Genomic DNA, 24,535 nt, shown 5'->3' with positions numbered 1-24,535 from the left:
TGAAAGGGTCGCAAGTGGCTCTGATTTATCTCAGCTTACGATAGTTTTCCTCCAGAAAATTTTAAATATGAATGCACAAATATATTCTCAATGTTTCTATCGTCAAAAATTTATATCGTCAGGATAGCTGACTGAAAATCTTACATTGATTTATTTGATGAACTCTAGCTGTCAGAACTCCAAGTCTTGCCCGGAAGTAAATGTCTGCTGTCACAAAAATCATGCGCAGTAGAATTTCCTCTTTGCGTCAGTCAACATGTGCGTGGTGAGGGCTTGAATTCTGCTATCGTCAGGTGCATTTGACTGACAGACTGACGATAGCATTTTTTAAAAATAACTGTGGGGTTCTCTCGTGAACGAAATAGTTTTTTCGCTGTTAATCCATTTCAACTCTATCTGTTGACACCCAAAAATTATAAAGCCTGCTTCCACACGATAACTACCAAAAGATCCATAATGGCCAAGTCTATCGCAGTGGCGGCTGGTAGTCTTTCAAACAGGGGAGACTGGTCGGTTACGATATTTCCAGATTTTAAAAGAAAAAACATCAATTTTGCCCATACTCTTGCCTCTGATCTGGCTGATTGTTGGCAGCGTCACAAACTGTGAAATAACAGGTTCTTTTGGCCCATTAGCCTACTGTCCAATATACATGATGGTGGTGTTGGGGGTGGTATATTTTAACATTTTATATTTTAAAATTGTGGCATGTTGTTTAAAAATTGATCATTATTGAAAGCAGCTCTTTGTCAGGAACCTCAGCAGTAGAGCTGGGTGCCACACATTTCATTCAATGACACTTTCCCTATATTTTACTTATTTTGACTGAGAAATGTTTTATTGACAATTTTGATAACCCTTCACTTTTAATCCAGGTCTGTAGTGTGAAATGTTCTCGGCTGTGTTTTTGTTTAAAAATGTTTTCCAAATTGTAGCTGTGTTTAATTCATATCCAGAAAAATATATATTCCAATATAATATACTCAGCATAAACATTTTAAATAGATTCTATATTTTTGGTCCATCCATGACATATTACTAAAGTAGCCTATTTACTGTTGTTGATGTGGGTCACTTGCTGTTAGCCAATTCACTTTCTCGTACCAGGAGAGCTGAAAGGAACGAGTATTATTCCCTACCTTTTTCACCAAGTCAATTTGAGGCGTTGGTCTACCCTGCTCTTTAATTTTAATTTTTTCCTCGAAAGGAAGACTGGCAAATGGCTTCACCAAAATTAAATCAGCAATGCTTGGCATCCGTGCGCAGCTTTCTTGCTAGCTGACTAGCCCCCTCGAGTTCAAGTTCAGTCACTCAAATAAACGAAATTTCTGGAACTAAGATAGCAAACTTGACAACACTATATTTACACTTTATTTACAATGAAAATATATACAAACTAAAAAAGCTGGTAGAAACTGTATGTAATGAATGAAATCGAAATGTAAGCTGATCTCTTACAATACACCACAGCACTTGCGAATCCGCATGGGACTGAACTGAAACTCACCGCTGCCTGTCTATATTTGAAACGAGCTGTCAATCAAAGAAAATATCCGTCCGCTTTCACCAATCACCAGTCTCCTCGCGGAAACTGCCATGTCCCTCCCATGTGAGGCTGGGAGTCCGTAGGCGGGCATTTTCGCAGTATTTGTCCAATAACCGTCTTGCATTTTGAGATTGAAAAGCGCATCGCTCCCAAATGCCATTGAAGTCCACTGAGGCTGGGAGTCCATGAGACTCCGTGGGCGGGCGTTTTCGCAGTATTTGTCCAATAATCGTCTTGCATTTTGATATTGAAAAGCGCAGAGCTCCCAAATGCCATTGAAGTCCACTGAGGCTGCGCTGCATTGCGCTGTCACGAGGGGGAAAAACTCAAACACACATTAAAGTTATAAGGGAATGATTTCGCACTGTAGTGGGTTGAGCACATATATTTCTATGATTCTGGATCTGAAATAGTAATGTTATAAGGTCGGCTATAACATAAGCCTAGCACAATTCATCCTACACGATGTTCGTTATTTTTAGAGGAGGCTGAGCCTCCCTCGTTGTCTTAGAGCAATCGCCCGTGGTCTATCGTCAGGTCATCTGACAGAAATTCACTGACGATAGCAACAGGGATAATGAAAGGGATTTTTAAAATGGGAGTTACGTCTGTCAAATATGTCAAAGAAATAGAACTTTATTCTTTAAAAATCTTTTATTGATATACTCAGTGTATTTTTAAATGACGTGCTGTTTTAGAAGACCAAATACCATATTTTCAATCTTGAAAATATTACCTCACTGAAAAAAGGACAAGAAAAATTTCTTATTTTGTGGGCAAGTGGTTAATGGATCCAGTTACGGTAGAATCTGCCAATTGTCACTAACCAAGCAATATATACCATCATGCATTGTGGTCGTGCTGAAAGAAAAATGGAAGACGGCAGAATAAAAGTTACAGTGCAGAGCGAGGAATGAATCAAAAGCCTCAAATTTGATTTAATAAAAGGCAGCGGCAAAGAACAACGTATTCAGCTTTGATTTAAAAGGACTGAAAGATGCAGCAGACACAAAGTACTTTGTATTTATTAATGTAAGAAATACACTCAGTATAATATGTACTGTATTCATTACAAAAATACATGCATGAATTTATGATTCTGAAAACCCACCAGCTGACTGATCTGGCACGTTTTAATTGTACGACAGTAATGATGTAAATAACGGCACAGCGGAGTAGTGTCCGAAAGTGGGTTTTGTTCCCCCCACCCCCGTTTTACTAATGAGCTCACTATATAGTCCTCTATACAGAATTCCCTAGATAGTGAGTAGGGAGCAGTGAATGAGTGAGTGATTTCAGACACAGGGATGGTCAAGACGACCTGCTGAAGTTCAAACCAAGAATCAGAATGGGGAAGAAAGGTGATTTAAGTGACTCTGAACATGGCAGGGCTGTTGGTGCCAGACAGGCTGGTCTGAGTATTTCAGAAACTGCTGATCTACTGGGATTTTCACACACAACCATCTCCAGGGTTTACAGAGAATGGTCCAAAAAATAAAAAGGAATATCCAGTGAGCGGCAGCTCTCTGGGCGAAAACGCCTTGCTGATGCCAGAGGAGACTGGTTCAAGATGATAGAAAGGTGACAGTAACTCAAATAACCACTCATTACAACCAAGATACGCAGAAGACCATCTCTGAATGCACAACACGTTGAACCTTGAAGCAGATAGGCTACAGCAGCAGAAGACTACAGCGGGTGCCACTCCTGCCAGCTAAGAGGAGGAAACTGACGCTACAGTTCGCACAGGCTCACCAAAATTGGATAATAGAAGATTGGAAAAATGTTGTCTGGTCTGAGGAGTCTTGATTTCTGCTGCAACATTCAGATGGTAGGGTCAGAATTTGGCATAAACAACATGAAAGCATGGATCCATCCTGCCTTGAATCAACAGTTCAGGCTGGTGGTGGTGGTAGTGTAATGGTGTGGGGGATTATTTTCTTGGCACACTTTGGGCCCCCTTAGTACCAACCGAGCATCATTTAAACACCACAGCCTACCTGAGTATTGTTGCTGACCACGTCTATCCCTTTATGACCACAGTGTACTCCTTTCCTGATGGTTACTTCCAGCAAGATAACGCATCATGTCACAGAGCTCAAATCATCTCAAACTGGTTTCTTAAACATGACAAGGAGTTCACTGTACTCAAATGGCCTCCACAGTCACCAGATCTCAATCCAATAGAGCACCTTTAGGATGTTGGGGAACGGGAGATTTGCATCATGGATGTGCAGCCAACAAACCTGCAGCAACTTCATGATGCTATTATGGTCAATATGGACCAAAATCTCTGAGGAATGTTTCCAGCACCTTTACTTGTTGAATCTATGCCAAGAAGAATGAAAGCAGTTCTAAAGGCAAAAGGGGGTCCAACCTGGTACGAGCAAGGTGTACCGAATAAAGTGGCCAGTGAGTGTATACAATGTGTAGGTCTTCAGAAGAAATGCCAGAGGTAGGGCTTTGGCTTAAGATATTCATGTGCACACTCCTGGACTTATTTATTTATTCCCCCCCAGTCATTTCATGCATCTTTGGTAACCGTTATCCTGGGAATACTGCGGAGATGGGAATACACCCTTGATAGGATTCACACATGGGGACAATATAGTGTAGCTAAAGCTACCATGCTTCCAGCCTGCTTTTGAGAGGTGGGAGGAAACCGGTAAAGCCAGAGGAAAGCCACATGGGTATGCATAGAAACTTTACACAGACAGCAAAATTTGCTCAGGATTGAACCAGGGACCCTGAAGCTGTGAGGTGCCAATGCTATCTGCTGCACCATCTTGCAAAACATTTTTTTTTAAATGGCTTAATGGATTCTTCAGCCCTGTTTAGAAATGGGGGTTAATCAGAAAAGTAATCAGGATTAAACCTCAGACACTATAGTAATTACAACATACACCTTGGAGGAATTAAACAAATAAATAAGCGACAGTGTGAGACTAACCTACCTTAGTGACCTTATGCTAAAGAACTACTTTGCTTGAATAATTAACAGTTACTCCACAAAATCAAGTCGTACATGAGCTGATAGCTGACGAGGCACGTAGCACCGAGTTAGCTGTAAGCCATGTACGACGGGATTGAGTGGAATAACTGTTTTATTATATCCACATTTACTGGATTTTGAGAAACGGACCATTTTTATTTTTTGCAAATTCGATAAATAAAAACTTGACAAAACGTCCGACAAAATCATTTCCGCTTAGAATGTAAACAAACTGGCGAAATGACAGTAGCAATTTGTGAAAAATGCTATCATAATATTTCTTGAAGAAAAAAAAAAAAAAAGATACATTCTTACCATCAAATACTTTTATTCCATATTTTGTTGCGCTTTTTTTTTTTTGGGGGGGGGGGGGGGGGGTTGTTTTCGAGTAGTTTATATTTCGTCCTCGGCTGGTTCAGCAACACGCTCCACCATTTTGTTTTTCTCTACTCATGGTACGGTATATGATCGGATATCCTAGTAGTCGAGTGAATGTGGAAAGAATAATGCCCAATTATATCAATAATCTGTTATGAAGTTCCAGTACTGCCTTATTTGCAAGCCAAAGAATACAAGCCATCTTCCAGAGGAGACACTGCAACAAATTCTTCACACTAATACATGATAATTCTTGTGGGACACATTTGTGTTTGTCTGCTCATTGCTCCATTAGGCAGGACAGAGCTCAGTCATGGGAGTAGCCAAGCTTAAAGAGCACGACAGCATACAGGGTTCAGGAAGCACAAGGTAGGACATGCTTGACAAACCAGGTCAATAAGACGCCCTGAGTGAGGACAGCTGTGTATGTATGGAAGAAAATGTTTCCTGTCCTGCCCAGACATGGCTATTAATGAGGTATGTCTCAACTGCATGAAAAGAGGTAGGATTTACTAGGGGCAGTGCAAATAGATGGACATGAGAAACGACATTACCTGGTAGACGTGATAGGCATTGGCAGCCCGGCCTTGCAGAAAGACAGAGGGGATCCACACGTTGACAAGAGCACGGTGAGCTCTGTGGGAACGCAGAGAATACAGTATTCAGGGCAATAATCCATAGCATAGATGGTATGATACCACCATTCAAATTAACAATATTTTATCAGCTGGTTATGAAATATGTTGGAATAATTATCTGCATGTGTGAACTGACATAAGAGCTTTATTTTACACTCTATTCTATACTGCACTATGTACGAGTATCTTGGAGAACTTGAAAACTCGGCAATTTAACAAAGCTGATGCGTACAGTCCGAGCTATTCCACCAAGAGCTCCAAAGACTTGCACCATGGCATGGTGGTATGGATTAAGTGCCAATAAGATAAGACGACCTTTATTATCCCACCACGGGGAAATTTCCTGTTTGCAGCAGCACAGTGGATAGCAGCAGAAGAGGACATATCAAACCACACAAGTAAAAAAAAAATACATATGAGTGATTCCACGCTTATGGGTACTGAAATGGGGACATGAACTTATTTTTAAAAATTCACCTAAAACCATTTCTTTTTTTACCATCAGGTCACAAAACATGTAATCTTTAATGAATGATATGTTAAAAGATAACTTTAATTTTCTGAGATGTAATAAAAACATTTATATGCCAAAGTCAGAACGTAACAGAAGTGTTGTGGACATATAGATTCTCAATTTTAACAATGAAGAATTACTTTTTGAAACATAGGAAGGTGATGTTTTAGCAAATATAATTAATAAACATGTGTAGTAGAATAAACATACACATTCTTTCAATAAGATTAACATGGTATATAGCTAGATTGTAATTAATTTGTAACAGACGCGAGATGGACAATCGTAACAGAAGTAATGTAACAGACATCATTTTGGAACTCATAGGCTTGACTTTGGCATATAAATATGTTTTTATTACATCTCAGAAAATTAAAGTTATCTTTTAACATATCATTCATTAAAGATTACATGTTTTGTGACCTGATGGTAAAAAAAGAAATGGTTTTAGGTGAATAAGTTCATGTCCCCATTTCAGTACCCATAAGCGTGGAATAACTCATATATTTAACCCCCCCACAAAAAAGATATACCTAAGATAAATACTTAGAGGAATTATGAAATGGATGAAACACACTTATTGTACATATCAGGTGGTCATAATTGCAAAAGATAAAACAGAGGGAGAAAAAACAAACAAACCACAATGCAACATGTCCAGTCTTCCCATAAATGAATGCTATAAGATGTAGGTTATCTAAGCATTATTCTCAACATGCTCTGACTGCCTATGTGGAATTTTCCTCTTTTCACGATAATCAATGAGCAACTGGCAGAGAAATAGCAACACCTTTATGGTTCAAAAGTCACAGCTTGGTAGAAATTGGACCTGAAAGTTTATGGTACTTTTCAGAAAAACATAGGTATTGAACTACTCTATTCATAGACCTTCAGCTCAGTATGATACAGTCACCCTACTGGTTATAGTGATCGCCTAAAAATAAACACACGTGTGTGCACACACACCACCTCCTCATCACAAGTCTGGACACCATGTAGAGCAGGGTGCACTTACGTCTCAAAGTCAGACAGGCTGGGATCATCAGAAGTCTGACTCAGGTCCCCAGGCACCTACATAAGCAGAAAGTAAAAGATTATAGGCACAAGATAATTCCTGTCTGATAAACTGTTTTGACCTAAAGAACTTTTTTTTTCCTCCCCTGAAGATCTTTGAAATGGAACAAATGTAAAAAAAAAAAAAAAAACCCACACAAAACCTTTCAAAAAGGAACATTTATTCGCCTTTTTAATAGCAATGTGAAGGCATGGATGATTTTAATTTACTCAAACACTGGTACAAAAGCCTCATTAGAAAAACACCAAATAAGAAATACGTGGCTATAAAATTGAAAAGCTCAAAAAGGAATACATTTACTAAACATTACACTACAGCATGAATGTAACTCACTCACGGTCCGTGAGCAGTAGTGCTGTAATCCTGTTTGTTTGTGCGCGCATGTGTGTGTTTTTCCTCTCTCAGTGGATCAGGTGTAGTGTTAGCATTTATCAGGGTCATGTACTCCTGCATATTTGCTGTGTAGAGGCAGCAGAGACGAGATGTAAAACATGGGCTCAAACACCAGAGCGAGTCAAGGTCAGTTTAGTGCATAACGTGCATCTACAGCATATGCCATTCTGATGCTCGAGATGAAACCCAGCCATGCCGTTTCCTCTAAATTTGCACTTTAACAGCCTAGATGCAACAAAAGTCAATATGCCCCAACACACAACTGGAAGATGGTTGTGTTGGTGTGTTCAGACCTTTTACACTCATTAAGTAGCTTAAAAAATAAGTAACATGGGGCGCGTGGCTCAGGTGGATAAGGCGCCATACCATAAATCCGGGGACCCGGGTTCGATTCCGACCCGCGGTCATTTCCCGATCCCTTCCCGTCTCTCTCTCCTGCTCATTTCCTGTCTCTACACTGTCCTATCCAATAAAGGTGAAAAAAGCCAAAAAAAAAAAATCTTTAAAAATAAGTAACGTGACGCCTGTGAGATTTCCCAAGTGCGGTGTGATACTGCACTGCATCATGGCTTCAAAAACCTGTTTCTAAAAACACTTGATCTCAAGCCCACAATTATACACAGCTATTAACCAGATAAACCCCATTTCTCCAAACCAGCCTTTTATGTTTTATATCAACACACAGCTTCTGGACAAACAACATGCTCAGCAAACCTTTTCATGCATTTCTTTCTTGCAGGAAGCGAAATTATATTTTACTGAAATACAGAATGGGACGGCACGGTGGTGTAGTGGTTAGCACTGTCGCCTCACAGCAAGAAGGTTCTGGGTTCAAGCCCAGTGGCCAGCGGGGGCCTTTCTGTGTGGAGTTTGTATGTTCTCCCCGTGTCTGCGTGGGTTTCCTCCAGGTGCTCCGGTTTCCCCCACAGTCCAAAGACATGCAGGTTAGGCTAATTGGTGGCTCTAAATTGACCGTAGGTGTGAATGCGAGTGTGAATGCTTGTTTGTTTCTATGTGTCAGCCCTGCAATGACCTGGCGACTTGTCCAAGGTGTACCCTGCCTCTCGCCCATAGTCAGCTGGGATAGGCTCCAGCTTGCCACGACCCTGCACAGGATAAGCGCCTACAGATGACAAATGTATGAATGGATATTTACAAGAGACTAGATAGAACTCGACGCCAACGGCGTTGATGGGGATGCCTCCGCCTGGTAGGCTACACGCCTTATTAAGTTGTGATTTGGGGATGGACATTTGACCAAACAGTAATCTTGACCTGGTGAAATTACTTGTATTAGCCTTGGAGATATTGTGTTCACAAGGTTTTCAGGCAGACATTTGACCTCACAGTGACCTTGACCTCAGACCTTTTGATCTCAAACTCTAAATCAGCTTATCTTTGTCCCTAAATGCACAAATGGTGAAAGTTTGGTGAAATTCCTTTCATCTGCCTTGGAGATACTGTGTTCACAAGGTTTTCGGACAGACATTTGACCTCACAGTGACCTTGACCTTAGACCTTTTGATCTCAAAAGCTAATAAGTTCATGTTTGTCCCAAAGCGCACAAATGGTGAAGGTTTGGTGAAATTCCTTTCATTAGCCTTTGAGATATCGCGTTCACAAGGTTTCGGGACAGACGCACGGACAACCCGAAAACCTAATGCCTCCTGCACCTTACGGTGGCGGAGGCATATTAAAAAAAAAACAAACAAACCACATACCAACGGACACTGAAAAAGAGACACATCAGAGACACCAGCGAGCATTTGTAAACAGTGAGAATTTGTAAACGAACATGGCAGTGAGGTTTGCTTCATTAAAAGCAGAAGATTTTGAGAGAATTTTGGCTGCCAGGTAGCGCCATTGCGTGTAGTTGTCGATGTCGATTTTAAAAATAACCAAGTAAATTACATAGGGAAATGAATGCTTAAGTACGAGTGAAAAATACTGTGGTGACCGAAATCTTAGTTTCTTGGTCGTTAGCCTGTGGTACTGCCTCTCGATAGCACTGCCTTATTAGCATTTGCTAACACAACTGATGAACACTACACCAGCTGGAAGGTGACTGCACTGCAGCGCTAACAGAGCCAACTCGTGGGTAAGCTAGCATTGGTCTTCGAGAATGCTGATATGAAGAGTGTGTATGTATAGTAATAATAATGGCTTTTTTTGTGGTATATCAGATATTCCATTCAGCTAGCATGATACTGAACTCGTCTTTGACTCATTCAATAACATGCTAGCTGAATGGAATACATCTATCTATCTGATACACCGCTCAATGCCAGTCAATTTTATTCATTACAATGGCACCTGTCAAGGGGTGGCATATATTAGGCAGCAAGAGAACGGTCACTTCTTGACGTTGATGTGTTGAAAGCAGGAAAAACAGGCAAGCGTAAGGATCTCAGTGACTTTGACAAGGACCAAATTGTGATGGCTGGATGACTGGGCCTGAGCATCTCAGACCAAGGAAGGACAACCGGTGAACCGGTGACAGGGTCATGGGTGTTATAGACTCATTGATTCACATGGGACCCGAAGGCTAGCCCATATGGTCCAATCCCACAGAAGAGCCCCTGTAGCACAAACTGCTGAAAAAGTTAATGCTGGTTAAAACAGAAAGGAATCATTATTAACTTTTTCAGCAGTTTGTGCTACAGTAGCTCTTCTGTGGGATTGGACCATGTGGGCTAGTCCTCATGCCCAGTGTGAATCAATGAGCCTTCGACACCCATGATCCTGTCACCAGTTGTCCTTCCTTGGACTACTTTTGGTCAGTACTAACCACTGCATACCACAATAAGTGTCATTTTGGAGATGCTCAGACTCAGTCATCTAGCCATCACAATTTGGCCCTTGTCGCATGGATGCAAACGGCGTGCCTTTTGGCGGATGCCACCTTTTTCACGGCTGTCTGGGGGACTTGTGTGAATCGTGCAGATCCGATGAGGTTTTTTTTTTTTTTGGGGGGGGGGGGGGGGGGCATGTTGGAGTGTCTGATTATAATTTCATCAAAGTAAATTCTGTATTAAAATTACTAAATAAGCAAATGCCATTACAGTCCATGAAACAGGAAGTATAAGTATGAGAAGAAAACAGTAAATCAGAAAGCTGCGCACGTACAGTAAAGCCAATTGGCTGCGCGCCATTATCTGCTGCTGGCTGCACTTCAATGCACGTGCAAGGATTTCTATCAGTCCAACGTAAGTTACGCAAATTACGTAATTGGCTTTACGTGCGCAGCTTTCTGATTTACTGTTTTCTTCTCATACTTACACTTCCTATGTTTCATGGACTGTAACGGCATTTGCTTATTTATTAATTTTAATACAGAATTTACTTTGATGAAATTATAAATCAGACACTCCAACGCCCCCCCCCCCAAAAAAAATTCATCAGATCTGCGCGATTCACACAAGTCCCCCAGATAGCCGTGAAAAAGGCGGCATCCGCCAAAAGGCGCGCCGTTTGCATCCATGCAAAGTCTCACAGATCCTTACGCTTACCTGTTTTTCCTGCTTCCAACACATCAACTTCGAGAACTGACTGTTATCTTGCTGCCTAATATATCCCACCCCTTGACAGGTCCCACTGTAATGAGATAGTTTATTCCACAAAACCGAGTCGTATATGAGCTGATAGCCGATGAAGCACATAGCGCCAAGTTGGCTATAAGCCATGTACGATGAGATTGAGTGGAATAACTTATTCTATCCACACTCACTGGACTGAGAAACAGCATTTTTTAAAATTTTTTGCAAATTCGATAAATTAAAAAAACAACAACAACAAAAAAAAACTTTATACAAAACGTCTGACAAAATCATTTCCACTTAGAACGTAAACAAACCAGCGAAATGACCATAGCAATTTTTGAAAAATGCAATAATTCTTTAAAAAAAAAACCTTACTAGGAAATACTTTTTCCATATTTTGTTGCTTTTTTTGTACTTTTTGAGGTTTTGTTTTCAAGTAGAGTTTTTATTTCATCCTTGGTTAGTTTAGCAACACACTCCGTCATTTTGTTTTTCTCTACTCATGGGATATGAGCTGATATCCTAGTAGCAGAGTAGCCAATCAGAGCGCACACAATTACTTATATCCAGTGAATGTGGATAGAATAATCAAATGGTCTTCACTTCACCTGTCAGCGGTCATAATTACGGCTCATCGGTATAAATTATGATTCATTATCAGCTTCAGAAGGGTTCAAGACTCAGCAGAGTGGAAGCAAAACAGGAGAAAAGGCCTAAAATCAATAAAGATCAGGAGAAATGCTTGGAAATAAGAGTAATTCAGAAACAAAGGAACTCTTGACAGTTAATGGTGAATGAGGCCCTTCCCCCCCCGATGAATGCCCTGTTACATTCAGAGGTAGTTTATGAATGAGGCCCTGTCCACACGGCAACGGATTCAGGTGACTCCGATACAATTGCTTATCGTTTAGGCCTGGCGTCCACACGGCACCGGCGTTTTGGGTGCCCAAAACGCAATCTTTTTGAGAACGGGTTCCAGAGTGGAAAGATCTGGCAACGTTGCCGTTGTGAAGTCGTCTGGATGAGTAAAACGGATTTGTTTACGATGACGTCACAACCACATGACTGTGAGTGCTTCACGCCGGGTAGAAGTGTAACGAATATCACCAGGAAAAAGCCTTACAGAGCACTAGTGAGAGTGAAACACGAGCTTTGATATTATTATTATTATTATTATTATTATGTTCAGTGTGGGTGGCACGGTGGTGTAGTGGTTAGCGCTGTCGCCTCACAGCAAGAAGGTCCTGGGTTCGAGCCCCGGGGCCGGCGAAGGCCTTTCTGTGTGGAGTTTGCATGTTCTCCCCGTGTCCGCGTGGGTTTCCTCCGGGTGCTCCGGTTTCCCCCACAGTCCAAAGACATGCAGGTTAGGTTAACTGGTGACTCTAAATTGACCGTAGGTGTGAATGCGAGTGTGAATGGTTGTCTGTGTCTATGTGTCGGCCCTGTGATGACCTGGCGACTTGTCCAGGGTGTACCCCGCCTTTCGCCCGTAGTCAGCTGGGATAGGCTCCAGCTTGCCTGCGACCCTGTAGAACAGGATAAAGCGGCTAGAGATAATGAGATGAGATGAGATGTTCAGTGTTAGTTCACAGTAGTAATGCAAGAAGCAGAATAGTGACAGTAATAGTGAAGCAAAAACATGCAATTGTACAAACACTGCAGCTCTACAGCAAAATATTCATTTATGAAATGATCTGATTCTTAACACCAGTAGTGCCAATGATCTCATTGCGATGCGAGTTGTCAACAAATCCTATAACTTGGTTCATGAAACGCGCTTACAAAATATTTTCACTGTGAATATTTATTGTGTAATGGTGCAAAGTGAGAGAGAGAGAGAATAGCCCTTAGGGCAGAGTCAATCCCGCCAGCAAAAATAAGGGGAAAAAAAGAGCGATCTCACCTCTTCAGATGATGGTTTAAGTCCTACAATACATTCCTCAAAAAAGTGCATAGAAAAGCAAATTAATCCATCAACGTGTATCATTCAATTTATTCCGGACAATTAAAGACGCCGCCTTCCGCGTACGTCATCCTCGTCGCCATATTGGAAAGGTCAAAGCGGAGAATAAAGATTAGCTGCGTTTAACTGTACCAACAGGTTTACCGTCCAAACGAGATCACATGGGATTACCTTTCACAGGTGAGACTGGAAAAATACTTTTCATTGTATTTGGTCATTATAATGTAATTTTACGAACAGATTTTCCTGACTTTGTGGCTAATATGAAGTCTCGCGCATAATAGTTTATGCGCATGCGTCCTTACTACTTCTATTCCCATACGAAAAAGAACAGTAAAGAACTTATAAGAGTTTACCACTGTCTTAGTAGTAAATCCTTATAAATATAAGGATAAATCCTTATAAGGATTTATAAATAAATATATATGCCATGTATGATTTACTCCTGAAAGTGGCCCATTTTGCATTTTCCTCATACAAATTTTTTATGAAAATCTAGTATGTATGAAGTGAACATTGTGCATGGTTTTTACAGATAATGTGTATGATGAATTACACCGTCTTTGTATGCTTCACATAATGTTTGTAGTTTTAAATTATATTTTACAGTTTAAAATGTACATGCCTTTTATATGTAAATCCACATATGTTTGTGTTGGATTTACATGTAAAAGGCATATACATTTAAACTGTAAAATATAATTTAAAACTACAGACATTACGTGAAGCATACAAAGACGGTGTAATTCATCATACACATTATCTGTAAAAACCATGCACAATGTTCACTTCATACATACTAGATTTTCATAAAAAAAATTTGTATGAGGAAAATGCAAAATGGGCCACTTTCAGGAGTAAATCATACATGGCATATATATTTATTTATAAATCCTTAAAAGGATTTACTACTAAGACAGTGGTAAACTCTTATAAGTTCTTTACTGTTCTTTTTCGTATGGGTTGTTCTGGTGTGTCCGAAGGGACCGTCTTACAGCGCCCCTAGAGGTGTGGCATGTGTATTGCATCGTTTTCAGCAAGCGTTGCGTTGCCATATGGACCTGATTTCTACTGATCGTTGCCCATTTGGAGGCGATATTTTTTTAAATAACATCACGTTGCCGTTGTCGTGTGGATGTGGCCTGAGTCACCATCAAACTCTAAAAACAAGCACAGGGGTCAATCCATGTGAAATCACCAGAGGCCTCGCCACTGACCATCTCAGATTTGCTTCATACTTTCTGGAAATATTGTCAGTGTGCCCAATAAATAGTGTACAAAATTTTAGGCTTGTACCTTCATTAGTTTCTGAGATATAGGGGCTTAAAAAAAGGGGCGTGGCCCCAATTTCACTGTTGAAACACGTGCTACAGAAAACGGACCTAACTTCCATAAGTCATTACTTTTTAAACTATTCATGCAAGATGCATGAAATTTTCAAGGATTGTTCTTCAATGCCAGAAGCCTTTAAATACTAAAATAGAAAGTTCACAGTTCAATATTTGCCAAGTTATGGCTTGCTGAAAATCATTAAAAAAAAAAGTGCGCTTTGGAGCAACTTTGACGCCCCATATCTCCAAATTAAAGCACACCAGATCTTTCAATTTTTCTTATTTATTACTCATGTTATAGTACTCCTTAGGCAACTAGGTATGTGTTCAAAATAAATCAAGCTTTCTGATTTATTAGGCTTTTTTTAAAAAAAAATATTTTGCGCCTATAATTCAAATGCATATTACAAATGTATGACAAGGTCTGCAAGTTCACGGTGTTTTATATTGGTATTAATGTTGACCCGTGCGGTGTTACAATGGTGCTGCTTTTCTGTCTTTTGGTTCCCGCTAGTGCATTTCCATCCCGCTGCACTCGGCACTCAACTTTTACGGACTGTCCACTGAAGATGGCGTCTGAGGAAGACCGACTTCAGGTAAGGTCACTGGCTTTATATTTACTCTTCTACACACACTTACAGAACCAGGGACACTTCGTTTTGTTTGTAGAAACTCTCTACTCACTTCCACAGAACTCATGTTGTTTTGAGCTTTGCAATGGTTTTAAAACTAGCGTTTTGTATCAGCAAAAAGACATGCCCCGGCCACTGCCGTGTTAGCACTTTCCGGTTGAAATCACAAAAAACGAATTTTCTCAAAATACAACCGATTGATGTGATTGTGGTAGCAACTCAATGTATGCACTCCCAATAACGCGAAAATAGACCTAAAAAGCATTTCACTCCGGAGTATTCCTTTAAGGTATCAAGTACGGCATGTTTTAAGATGGACGGAAATGCTGTTTTAAGGCATATAAACTACTAGCAGACAAACTAGCAAAACATCATTTCATGGCCAAAACACCAGAGTGGATATATGAAGAATTTGAAGGAAAATCTGTCAGTGGATGAATGTATTATGCTTTTGGATTTTGCCAAAAACTATTAATTCTGTGTACAGGATTCTGCCCAGGGATACCACTGGGACAACAGCCAATGCACTCTTCATCCATTTTCAGTGTACATCAGAGCAAAGAATGAAGATGGTACAAAAGTAATGAAATGCATCTCTATCTGCATAATAAGTGACTGCCTTAAGCATGACACAGCGGCCATGCATGCATTCTTAAAAAAGGTTTTACCATATGTATGCCATTTACATCCCCAGCTGAAAAAGGTAATTTATTTCAGTGATGGATCAGCAGCCCAATACAAAAACTATTAAAAAAAAAAAAAAAAATTCACAAATCTAAAAGCATGCAGACGATTTTGGACTTTTGGCAGAATGGCATTTCTTTGCCACTTCTCATGGTAAATCACCCTGTGATGGTATTGGAGGCACTGTAAAGCGGTCAGCAGCTCAAGCTAGCTTACAGGCAGTCACGAGTGATCACATACTAACCCCATCTGATCTGTTTTTGTGGGCAGAAAAACATATCAAGAACATCCATTTCATCTGCATTGGTACAGGGGAAGTTATGGAGAGTGGAAAAGCATTGGAGACAAGATTTTCAAGGTCAGCTACTATTCCTGGAACAGGAGACAACCACTCATTCGTTCCAATCATGTCCAACCAGCTGCAGGTCAGCAGGGTGTCAGGTGGTCCTAGCTTCACTGTGGATATGAGTGGGAATCGGCCACAAGTAATGCATATCCCTGTTAAATCCGCAGTCTCTCTGGCAGATACAATATATTTACCAGGAATTGTATGTTGTATGACAGACAGTGGTGGATAGGCAACATTTGTGCATTATCAGAGGAGGAACAAGATGTACAAGTAACATTTATGCATGCTCATGGTCCCTCTCAGACTTACAGCTGGCCCAGGAGAGAGGATAACTGTTGGGTCCCTCTGGTGCATGTCATGAAAATCATTGATGCCCCACTTACATCAACTGGCAGGCAATATAAACTTCCATCTGATGTGGAAAAGCAAATCAATACACTGTTTAAGCTCTTCAAATAAAGTATTTTTAAGGTTATTTTTCCTACACTGTAGCTTTGTAATTGTATTGCAACATGCCTTAAAACAGCATTTCCGTCTATCGTAAAACAAGCCGTACTTGACACCTTAACATTTGTAGTTTGGTTTAGGGCACCAACTTCATATTTTGTGCATTTGCTAATCAAAACAAGCTCTTTCCAGTGGTATAATTGTGATGGTAGACCTTGTCATACATTTGTAATATGCATTTGAATTACAGGTGCAAAATTTTTTTTTTTAAAGCCTAATAAATCAGAAAGTTTGATTTCTTTTGAACACATACCTAGTTGACTAAAGAGTACTATAACATGAGTAATAAATAAAAATTGAAAGATCTGGTGTGCTTTAATGTGGAGATATGGGGCATCAAAGTTGCTCCAAAGCACATTTTTTAAATGATTTTCAGCAAGCCATAGCTTGGCAAATATTGAACTGTGAACTTTCTATTTTAGTATTTAAAGGCTTCTGGCACTGAAGAACAATCCTTGAAAATTTCATGCATCTTGCATGAATAGTTTAAAAAGTAATGACTCATGGAAGTTAGGTCCGTTTTCTGTAGCACGCGTTTCAACAGTGAAATTGGGGCCACGCCCCTTTTTTAAAGCCCCTATATCTCAGAAACTAATGAAGGTACAAGCCTAAAATTTTGTACACTATCTATTGGGCACACTGACAATATTTCCAGAAAGTATGAAGCAAATTTGAGATGGTCAGTGGCGAACATTTTTCTAAATCGGGTGATTTGGGGCGGAATTACCCACAGGTGAAAAACAAAGACATGTTTAAAATGGAAAGTCCACTGAATCGATTGTTACATACTATGGAAAGGGATCTTCAAGGCTAATGTTAATGCATGCATCCTGATTATGCGTACTGTTTGAAGACTGCAAGATCCCAGCACTGCTGGTAAAGGAATACAGATAAACAGGTGGCGCATTAAAACAATTTGTATAACCTTGCTCAAGCACCATTCTTGGTAATAACCTGGCGCGCTTATATACATGTGCTGGTTGTATGTACAGTATATCACCTGAACACACTGATAACACACAGCAAGGTTATATGGTACTTCACTGGCTGAGCTCAAGACCATGTCCAAAATTTGAAAGCTGTGTGTGTGTGTGTGTGTGTGTGTGTGTGTGTGTGTACACCCTGGAGACCAAGACAGTGAAAGTTATGGAATGAAGAACGAGCAAACCTATGGAGGGAGACAGTGGTGTGAGCAGAGCACGCCTGTATTGTAGAGATAGAGAAAGGGAACATGATGATTTACTAGGTGTGAAAGGAGATATCTCATCCATGTGTGAAGGTGTGTGTGGCGTGTGTTTGGATGCACTCACCGGGCCCCGAAGGTCGATAAGCTCCTGTCTCATCTGGCCGATCAGGTTGTCTTTAGCCATAAGTGATCGATATAGCCTTTCATTGAATTCAATCAGCTCACCATGCATCTCGGCCACCTATAAAAACACACACGGATCACTGTAGGAGCTCAAAAGTCCAGGCTCTGTGCCAGTGATTTACTGAGTTCAAATCCCCAGACTGCCACAGAGCCGTTGTTGGGCCCTTGAATAAGGGCCTCGACTACTTTGTGTCCTCAACTGTAAGTCCCTTTGAGTTAAAGCACTGGCTGAATGAATAAATGCAAAACTTAAAAGTTTGTCAAGCAACCAACCATGTCGAAAAAAAAAAGCCTTTAAAAAACATAATATAAACTATTTATAAAACAACAGTGTGGCAAAGCTGTTATGCTGGTCAGTTGAGGTACGGAGTGCGTCTCTCCCAGGTAGCTGTGTATATTGCTATGGTTGGAGAGGCATCCTTATTAGAGCCAGCTGCACTGCTGCCAGCCAGCTCATCAACTGTCACAACGCCTAAGTGATGGAGACGGCGAGACAGCATCATGGCAAGCAGCCCAAGCCAACATTCATTTGCTTATGGAAATTGTGTGTCAATGTACATTAGGGGGGGAAGGCATTGCCTCGCCTGACAGATGAATTATGTCAATTCTAACATTTTTGTTGGTGTCCCTTCCTATAGAGTATTTTTTTTTAATAGCCCAACATAGAAACCAGGTGCATACCAATCTAAAAATAAAAAAAAAAATCCCACAAAAATCACAATGGCATGTGGCTTCATGGTATGACAAAAGTGATGGATACACGAATTACAGGTTATGCCATTTATGATTAAAATGAAACAAAAAGAGTCAGTTACCTGTGTGGCATTCAACTGCTTTCGGAAGTGTGAAAACACAACAAACTAGAAGGGCACTCTGTAGTGCATACCTCCGCCAAGCCATACATCAACATCAAAAATCATGTGAACTTAGGATAATACTCAAGCTGTACACCAAATTTCATCAAAAGCCATTCACTGCTTCTTGAGTTACTTTGGGAACGGACAGATGCGAAAACATACCCGTCAAACAAATTTGACGGCGGGAACAAAAAGCACCAAAAGATTAATACAATCTGAATTATTATGGGAAAGCCAGCACAAGTGCAACATTTCTGGCTGGAGTTAAATTACTCCGTGATGATTTAAAATCACACACACGTCATACTTCCCACATATAGTATCGTGCACCTGCTTACTTCTTTCATCGTGTCCCCATATAAACACCGACTGTTGTATAACTCACTGAAACCAAAAGACAGAAAAGCAGCAGCATTCTAACACTGCACGGGTCAACATTAATACCAATATAAAACACCGTGAACTTGCAGGTCTATCAAGAAAATTACAGGTCGATCATGTTACTCTGTGTGACATGCCTTTAAATCTGGCTTGAAAAAAAATTAATTATAAAAGGTCAGTGGATGTCCATTCAGTTCAAGCATCCATTTAAACATGCATTGTAATTAACCGACATTGTAGAGGTCATGAAGAAATTCTCTCTTTTTGTTGCATCGTAGTAACCATTATCATTATGGTGTGGTATGGCTACAATGGTTTAGCTATAATTCTATTATTTAAAAAAAAAAAAAAAGATAACGCGGGGCAGCACGGTGGTGTAGTGGTTAGCACTGTCGCCTCACAGCAAGAAGGTCCGGGTTCGAGCCCCGTGGCCAGCGAGGGCCTTTCTGTGTGGAGTTTGCATGTTCTCCCCGTGTCCGCGTGGGTTTCCTCCGGGTGCTCCGGTTTCCCCCACAGTCCAAAGACATGCAGGTTAGGTTAACTGGTGACTCTAAATTGACCGTAGGTGTGAATGTGAGTGTGAATGGTTGTCTGTGTCTATGTGTCAGCCCTGTGATGACCTGGCGACTTGTCCAGGGTGTACCCCACCTTTCGCCCGTAGTCAGCTGGGATAGACTCCAGCTTGCCTGCAACCCTGTAGAACAGGATAAAGCAGCTAGAAATAATGAGATGAGATGAAAACGCATTTATGTGCTCTGCAACAATCGCAAATCATTCTTAAGACAGTGGAAATTAACGTCTACGGCTTTGTCATAGTGCTGTCACTTTCTGCTACTTTAACAGTCTGAGACCCTCACAAGCCAGTTTCTGTATAATTATAAGCAATGTTTTAATTATACCTGAAGTTGCGCACATACTTTCTCACAATTACCATACACAAACTCATCTCATTATCTCTAGCCACTTTATCCTTCTACAGGGTCGCAGGCAAGCTGGAGCCTATCCCAGCTGACTATGGGCGAAAGGCGGGGTACACCCTGGACAAGTCGCCAGGTCATCACAGGGCTGACACATAGACACAGACAACCATTCACACTCACATTCACACCTACGCTCAATTTAGAGTCACCAGTTAACCTAACCTGCATGTCTTTGGACTGTGGGGGAAACCGGAGCACCCGGAGGAAACCCACGCGGACACGGGGAGAACATGCAAACTCCACACAGAAAGGCCCTTGCCGGCCACGGGGCTCGAACCCGGACCTTCTTATTGTGAGGCAACAGCGCTAACCACTACACCACCGTGCCGCCCCCATACACAAACTCTTTATACTAAAAATTATGCTAACAGTTAGTAAAGCCAAGTGTACACCATCAGAAAAACACTTCCAGGGTTGGGTTCCCCCCCCCCCAATTACATGACAGAAAATTGTTTTCTCACAAATATCTCCAGCACAAGTGGACAAATCTTGCTGGGTTCCCCCCCGTCCCCAATAGACAAGAAGTTTAGATGCGGTTTGCAAGCATTTAGAGAAAAAAAAAAAAAGGGTGTTATAATCATGCTAGTTCTCCCTCTACTAGTTCTAGATGTTGCAGATCTTTTAAAAGAAATATTAAAGCCATCAGGACTTTGTGTTAGCATCCATTTTTGATAAAGCAAGATTCTTTAAACAGTTTTAACTGACGCTTTCTCAGAACATGAAGATATCTTTGCAAGTCTCTTGTCTGACACGTTAAGCGGGACTCCACATAGCAAAACCTCTCCAGCTCATAAAACACATTGGTACTACAGAGCTTTGAGAACTACAAGATGAAAATCAAACCAGCCAAGGTCAAAATGCTTCGAACTTGCTACTCCCAGTTGAAGAGAAAGTGCTTCTGAAGGATGACGGAAATGACAGACTGACTGAAGCACATCACTGCTACTCATAAAAACGCAGCAAACTACAGTAGTGCCCTAATTGACTGCAGCCCCCAAAAACCAAGGCTTTGAAGATACCATCAAGGGTAAGATTCAAGTAAAGTCACATAGATTTCATTTCTTTTGTGTGTGCAGCCTACTGTATCCCAGACACAGCCTGTAATACTCATGAGCAACATGTGAGTACTGTTGCATCTCTAACACCCACACACAGTGGCAAGCTGCTGCACCACACACAGAGTTTAATTATTTATTTGGTACCCAAGCTTTCAAATGGGACATTAAAAGTGGGAATTAATTTTAAGCGTGAAGGAACCCAATTAATTTCCTGTACAAGTATGTGTGCGCGTGCACATATGAGGATGACAAAGGACCTGGTCACAGTCGGTAAGTGTGTTTTCAGACTTTAACTGCCTGGTGCCTCAAATATACCCAAAAATCTGACCGTTCACAACATTCAGACAGCATCTCAAAGTACATTACTGCATTACGCTGCAGGCCAAAGTGCACATCTACGCTCTCTTATCCTAATTACATCCTGCCAGGACACTTCAGTGAAACCTAAACAATAACTCAGCTGATTATGGAGTTAATCAATTGATGAACCAGCCAATATTCACAGTTAATTTGTTGCTAAAAAGTGCGAGTCCAGGTAAGCTCAGGGTGATAAGCGGAGCTAGCAGATCCTGTTTCGAACTGGTAATGTGCTCATAACAATGCAATATGCAGAGAGCATGGGGAGAGCTTTAACAAACCTCATGGCTTCAAAATTCATCCTTTCTATTGCTGGAACTCTGTTTGCCAAAATAGGCAATTACAAAAAAAAAATAAATGGAACAAAACAATATAAATGTAAATTTAAGCTGTACAGGAATGAGCATTTTGTAATGTTGCGGGAAGAAATTTTCATAACTTTCAAACAGGAAGACCAAATGATTTCAGCAAGGTTTCTGACTTCTTAAATAGTTTTTCAAAAACCTGCTCATCAAAATCAAAAAGCATACTCCATTACGTTCCACTCCAATCCAAGTTGCACTCCGTCTTCCCCATGAGGTAAAAATAATTTCAGTGACTGTCACTGAATACGAAACAATTTTTAAAAAAATAAATTTTATTTATTAATAAATAAATAAATAAATAAATAAATAAATAAATATTAGAGAGACAGAGAGAGAGAGAGAGAGAGAGAGACCTAGTAAGACTAGGTTATGTGCTGTGTCCCGTTTCCTGGGCATGGGTTGTAGCATCATGTGGTTTGTAGCTCTCAGGTATGGGTGTTCTCCAAGTGGATGAGTGAGTGATACTTTCCTACTATTCAGTGGATAAATACAGAGATCACTTCTAATAGCCATTCATCATCGTATTGAAATCCTGCCTTGAAATCCTGTTCATTAAAATCACGCACAGGAGTGGAGACAAGGTGCCTTAGTGAAGTCCAACAACCACACTGAACAGGTCTGACAATGCTGAACATCCAAACTCTCACTTCAAGAGCACAGGAACCTAATGGCACGCAAAACTGCCTTGGCACACCATACTCCCAAAAGCACCTCCCACATAATCCCTTGGGGAAGCTGGTTTAAAGGAACAGTCCACCGTACTTCCATAATGAAATATGTCCTTCTCTGAATTGAGACGAGCTGATCCGTACCTCTCCGAGCTTTGTGCGACCTCCCAGTCAGTCAGACGCGCTGTTACTCCTGTTAGCAATGTAGCTAGGCTCAGCAGCTTAGAAGAGGGCAGATCGAAACACACACACCAAAAAAAAAAAAAAGTGTCTTTCCTTGACTGATATTGTTGGTCGTTGGAAGGAGCACTTTGAGGATTTCCTGAACGCAAGGGCCTTGCTTCCCATGCAGGGGGTAGAGCTGGAGGCTGCCAGGGGATCTGAACCCATCTCTGGGGCAGAAATCAGAGGTAATTAAAAAAAAAAAAAAAAACACCACACTGCAGTGGCAAGTCTGCAGGTGTGGAGATTTGCCTGGAGTTGCTGAAGGCTCTTGATGTTGGGTTTGGCTGATTATGCCTGCTCAACATTGCATGGACCTCTAGGATGGGGCTTTTGGACTGGCACATTGGTCCCAATGGTGGTCCCCATTTTTAACAAAGGGGACCAGAAGGTGTGTGCCAGTTACTGGGGTATCACACTTCTCAGCCTCCCTTGCACATACCATGCCAGGGTATTGGAAAGGAGGTTCAGACTAATAGTTGAGCTTCAGATCCAGGAGGACCACTGCAGGTTCCAGTCAGGCTGTAGCATGGTGGATCAGCTTTTTACTCTCTGATAAATGATCAAAAGGGCCTAATCCAGTCTACATGTCTCTTGTAGACTTGCAGGTTTTTTTTTTTTAAAGGAACAGTCCACCGTACTTCCATAATGAAATATGTTCTTCTCGGAATTGAGACGAGCTTATACGTACCTCTCCGAGCTTTGTGCGACCTCCCAGTCAGTCAGACGCACTGTTACTCCTGTTAGCAATGTAGCTAGGCTCAGCATGGCCAATGGTATTTTTTGGGGCTGGAATCAGATGCGACCAAACTCTTCCACGTTTTTCCTGTTTACATAGGTTTATATGACCAGTGACATGAAACAAAGTTCAGTTACACAAATTGAAACGTGGCAATTTTCTATGCTATGGAAAGTCCGCACTATAATGACAGGCGTACTAACACCTTCTGCGCGCTTCGACAGCGCATTGATACCTTCACTCCTGAGTTCACTCCTGTTCAACTATTAGTCTGAACCTCCTTTCCAATACCCTGGCATGGTATGTGCAAGAGAGGCTGAGAAGTGTGATACCCCAGTAACTGGCACACACCTTCTGGTCCCCTTTGTTAAAAATGGGGACCACCATTGGGACCAATTTGCCAGTCCAAAAGCCCCATCCTAGAGGTCCATGCAATGTTGAGCAGGCATAATCAGCCAAACACAACCCAACATCAAGAGCCTTCAGCAACTCCAGGCAAATCTCCACGCCTGCAGACTTGCCACTGCAGTGTGTTTTTTTTTTAAAATTACCTCTGATTTCTGCCCCAGAGATGGGTTCAGATCCCCTGGCAGCCTCCAGCTCTACCCCCTGCATGGGAAGCAAGGCCCTTGCGTTCAGGAAATCCTCAAAGTGCTCCTTCCAACGACCAACAATATCAGTCAAGGAAAGACACTTTTTTTTTTTTTTTGGTGTGTGTGTGTTTCGATCTGCCCTCTTCTAAGCTGCCAAAAACAGTCCTCCAGAACCTCTTTGAGGCCACTCAACAGTCAGTCAATCTGTATGGCCTCTCCAAACCTCTCCTATTCCAGAGATTTTGCTTCTGTGACTGCTGCTGAAGCGACTTTTTTTTTTTTTTTGTGCTTGTCAAAACGTATCTGCTGAATTCAGAGTTCCCTAGGCCAGCCAGGCTTAGAAAGCCTCTTTCTTCAACCAGACAGCCTCCCTCACATCTGGTGTCCACCAGCAAGTCCTTCGGT

The 24,535-nt window shown here is 41.2% G+C and overlaps 1 protein-coding gene across 1 annotated transcript in view; it reads right to left on the bottom strand.

Annotated features, from left to right (window-relative positions):
• snx29 (sorting nexin 29) overlaps nucleotides 1-24,535 on the bottom strand; it is a 239,266-nt gene that overhangs the window by 76,934 nt on the left and 137,797 nt on the right. The window contains 3 exon segments of the mRNA XM_060939684.1: nucleotides 5,471-5,552; nucleotides 7,084-7,139; nucleotides 17,852-17,968. Coding sequence (XP_060795667.1) covers nucleotides 5,471-5,552; nucleotides 7,084-7,139; nucleotides 17,852-17,968 — 255 coding nt within the window.

The sequence above is a fragment of the Neoarius graeffei genome, chromosome 14, assembly GCF_027579695.1.
Source record: "Neoarius graeffei isolate fNeoGra1 chromosome 14, fNeoGra1.pri, whole genome shotgun sequence".
In the NCBI taxonomy this organism is placed as follows: Eukaryota; Metazoa; Chordata; class Actinopteri; order Siluriformes; family Ariidae; genus Neoarius; species Neoarius graeffei.
This window is presented reverse-complemented; position numbering and strand designations above follow the sequence as displayed.